The following is a 3,431-nucleotide window of genomic DNA, read 5'->3' as shown; positions in this document are numbered from 1 at the left end:
ATAAATTAGGGGAAACAAACTCCCGTGTGTTTTTTGGTTATTACATGTGTTGTGTGATAAATAAAACGAGTAAGTTTTGTTAAATCCCAGTGTTATGTCATGTGGATGTTGACAGAGGTTTCTGTTTATTTCAAGATATCACCAACATCACTGAAGACCACGATCATCGGCCTCCTCAACAAACAGCTCGGAGGAGGTCGTCATTAATTTTACCCGAACCAAAAGAATTTGTTGTCAGGGCTGTAAAGTTTGGCCCGTGCTGAAGCCATTAGTGGGAAATCCCATTTGACCATTGAGCGGAAATCCCCTTTAAAATCCTAAGTGCAGCATTTAAAGGAAGTCATGAGCCGTCTTGCCTTAACCTATATGATGGTGTAAACCCTGGAAAGAAATAAAAAGGATAATTAATTTTCATGTTAAAACAGGTAACAAGTCGTGATTATTCCTCTATAAAGGAAAAGAGGCAGACGATATCTTTTTTGAAATAAATCCCCTTGAGAAACCATTCAGACCAAACCAAACAGAAAAGTGAAGCCAAGATTTATAATTGAGATGGCCACATAAAAAATTGGCACCACCATACTATATGAATTATGCTAAAATTTAATATACTTTTAACTACAATAACATTGAGTATCGATTTAAAATTTAGATTAAGTTGTGTTGCCCCTATTATACATTAGTTTATAATTCCTAGGTTACGAAGAGTTTTGTTTTCGGGAATGTTGAACGTTCTCTGTGGACGTCAATTTAAAGTCCTCATTTATACCCTCTAAGAGAGCTCTTTTAGGTAGGTGTCAAAAAAAGAATAGTGTATATCCCATTGAGTTTTTTGTTGGGAAAGAACTCTTTGTAAACAAGAGGTTATCCGAGTCAGTGGCTCACGAAATAAGTACAAGGTTGGCGTTAGTGGTCCAGAATTTTTAACTATACATGTTTATGTGTTCTTAGGTTAAAAAAAATGACCGCTGTAATCAATAATAATTTTTATGTTTGATTTTATAAAACAAAAAAATTAATTGCTAAAGTCTTAATAAGAGAGGGAAGTGGGGAGTACATTGTGGTAAGGTAAGTGCAAGTGGAGTGAGGGGCCCTTAAAAATAATATGGAGTGGTACCAAGGGTCAAGGTTGGGCGGGCAGAGTGGGGGAACAGCATCACCAAGTTCCCTTGTCACATGTGTGTGTAGTGTTTGTGTTGTATTTGTGCTTGTTTCTCATCCCCCCTTTAATTGTGCATCCCCGTGTGCTTGGTGGTAGGGTTGGAACCGACCCTGGGAAGAGTTCCACGAGCTATGCTGGCCACCACCAGAGCAGATACTAGGCGGTATGTAACACAGTAACCATTTTTTGCGTTGAACTGCAACAGAACGACCGAACAGAGGCAGAGCGATGAGAATACAATAATATGTGTATATAAGTATGAACATATGTACACACAATGTATTTCTTTTCTCTATTCGATCGCTCGACTGCGGTGCCAAAATTACAACAACAAACTTATGTTACTCTCTCAATGCGGCGAATTTAGAATACATAACAATAACATAAGGGAATATGAAATTGGGGAAGAACAATATGGGTATTCATGTTATGGTCGGAATCGTAATGAGCAATAACAATAAACATATTATTTGAGGCAAATAATTTTAAATTAATATTTATACAAAATGCATGCAAAATGATAGACTAATGAATAAATTAGAGCAAATAAATTAAATTCAGTAAAAACATGAATAAATTTGAAATGTCCCTTGGGACAAAAAAAAAAGAAATAATAATGAAATAAATTAAGGCAAACAAACTTTGATTGACTTAACATGCTGGTCCCCATTGAAACCCCTGTTTCAATCAAACTTAGTCTTGAATAAGAACTGCTAATATTGCCACCGGGCGCTTCATTGTTGAGTGCGGCGTTCTATTTTCTGCCACCCGAACAAAACCATCTCTCCCTAGCACAATGTTGATAACTCTGCCGATGATCCATTTCATGGGAGGCACGTTATCTTCATGAACTACCACTAGATCGTTGACCTTAAGATTTTGCTGTGGTTTCTTCCAACGATATCGATTCTGAAGTTGAGCCAAATATTCGGTGTGCAACCTGCGCCAAAAATGAGATTTTCTTGCGGTAATCCTTTGCCAATACTGCAAATGAGATATTTCTGATTCAAAATTCGTTATCTCTGGAATAGTTTGCAGAGGGCAGCCAATTAATAAATGTCCCGGAGTAGGAGCTTCTATATCGTTGGGATCTGTGGATATTGGGCCAATTGGGCGAGAATTTAGAACAGCTTCTATTTCCACCAATACTGTTGTTAACTCCTCATATGTAAGGCGGGCCTTCGGAAGAGTTCGGAACAGGTGAACCTTTGCAGATTTCACGGCCGCTTCCCACAACCCTCCGAAATGTGGGGCTCTGGGAGGAATGAATGAAAATTCTATAAATTTTGTTGACGCAATATCTTTAATAGCCGCTTTATTCGCCTCCTGGTGGAAGAATGTCTGGAAGTCGAGTAGCTTTTTCTCCGCTCCAACAAAATTAGTTGTATTGTCGCAATATATCTCGGACGGAACGCCTCTCCGTCCTACGAACCGCTTAAGACTGGCTATGAAAGCATCGCTGGACAAGTCGGAAACGGGTTCCAAATGGGCGGCCTTTGTAGCGAAGCAGACCAATACGGCTACATAGCTCTTGAAGGGAGCCTTTCCACGAATTCTGAGATATGTTGATATAGGGCCAGCAAAATCAACTCCCACAATCTCAAATGGACGAGAACCGGTAACACGGTGTTTGGGTAAGTTTCCCATTACCTGAGTAAGCAGTCTTGGTTTGTATCTGGAGCAATGTACACAGTGATTAACCACTTGTCTGGCTAAGGAACGACAATTGACAATCCAAAATTGTTGTTGAACTAGGCTGACCAAAGCCCTGGGACCAGCGTGGTAGTTGGATCGATGAATATGAGTCACCATATTTCTGACAAAAGGGTCACTTTTTGGAAGGAGTAAGGGAACTTCATATCTGGGGATTCTTCCGCATTCAACAATCGGCCGCCTACTCGGATAAGTTGAACTCCGGAAATGTCCTCTATAAATGGAGCCAAGGGTGACAGCTGACCAGAGACATACCCATGTTTTGAGAGAGCCACAAATTCCTCCAGAAAATAGTACTGTTGAATAGCCCAAACTATCCTGTGAAGAGAATGTTTCAATTCATCTGGAGTGATAGCGGGCAAGTGGCTCAATTTCCTTAAACGAAAGCGAAAGATATATGAAAAAATTCTGAGACATTTAAAATAACTACTATATTTATGAATAGTTTTCAAAATGTACGACATGTCATCCACTGCAGTTGCTAAAGTTGTTTTGCGTTTTTCTAACTGCAAATCACTTTCGCTGACACTTGGACCAGAATGATTCGGCCAATCGG

The 3,431-nt window shown here is 39.5% G+C and overlaps 1 protein-coding gene across 1 annotated transcript; it reads right to left on the bottom strand.

Annotated features, from left to right (window-relative positions):
- Nucleotides 1-1,855: 1,855 nt before the first annotated feature.
- Nucleotides 1,856-2,974, bottom strand: LOC141398212 (uncharacterized). The gene has a single exon (XM_073975448.1). The coding sequence runs from the start codon at nt 2,972-2,974 to the stop codon at nt 1,856-1,858; it is 1,119 nt and encodes a 372-aa protein (XP_073831549.1).
- Nucleotides 2,975-3,431: the final 457 nt, after the last annotated feature.

This window comes from Musca autumnalis, unplaced genomic scaffold (genome assembly GCF_047663935.1).
Source record: "Musca autumnalis isolate F117 unplaced genomic scaffold, ASM4766393v1 scaffold_3, whole genome shotgun sequence".
Taxonomy (NCBI): Eukaryota; Metazoa; Arthropoda; class Insecta; order Diptera; family Muscidae; genus Musca; species Musca autumnalis.
This window is presented reverse-complemented; position numbering and strand designations above follow the sequence as displayed.

Coding starts and splice junctions, on each gene's coding strand:
- LOC141398212 (XM_073975448.1), bottom strand. CDS start 2,974: ATGGTGACTCATATTCATCGATCCAACTACCACGCTGGTCCCAGGGCT.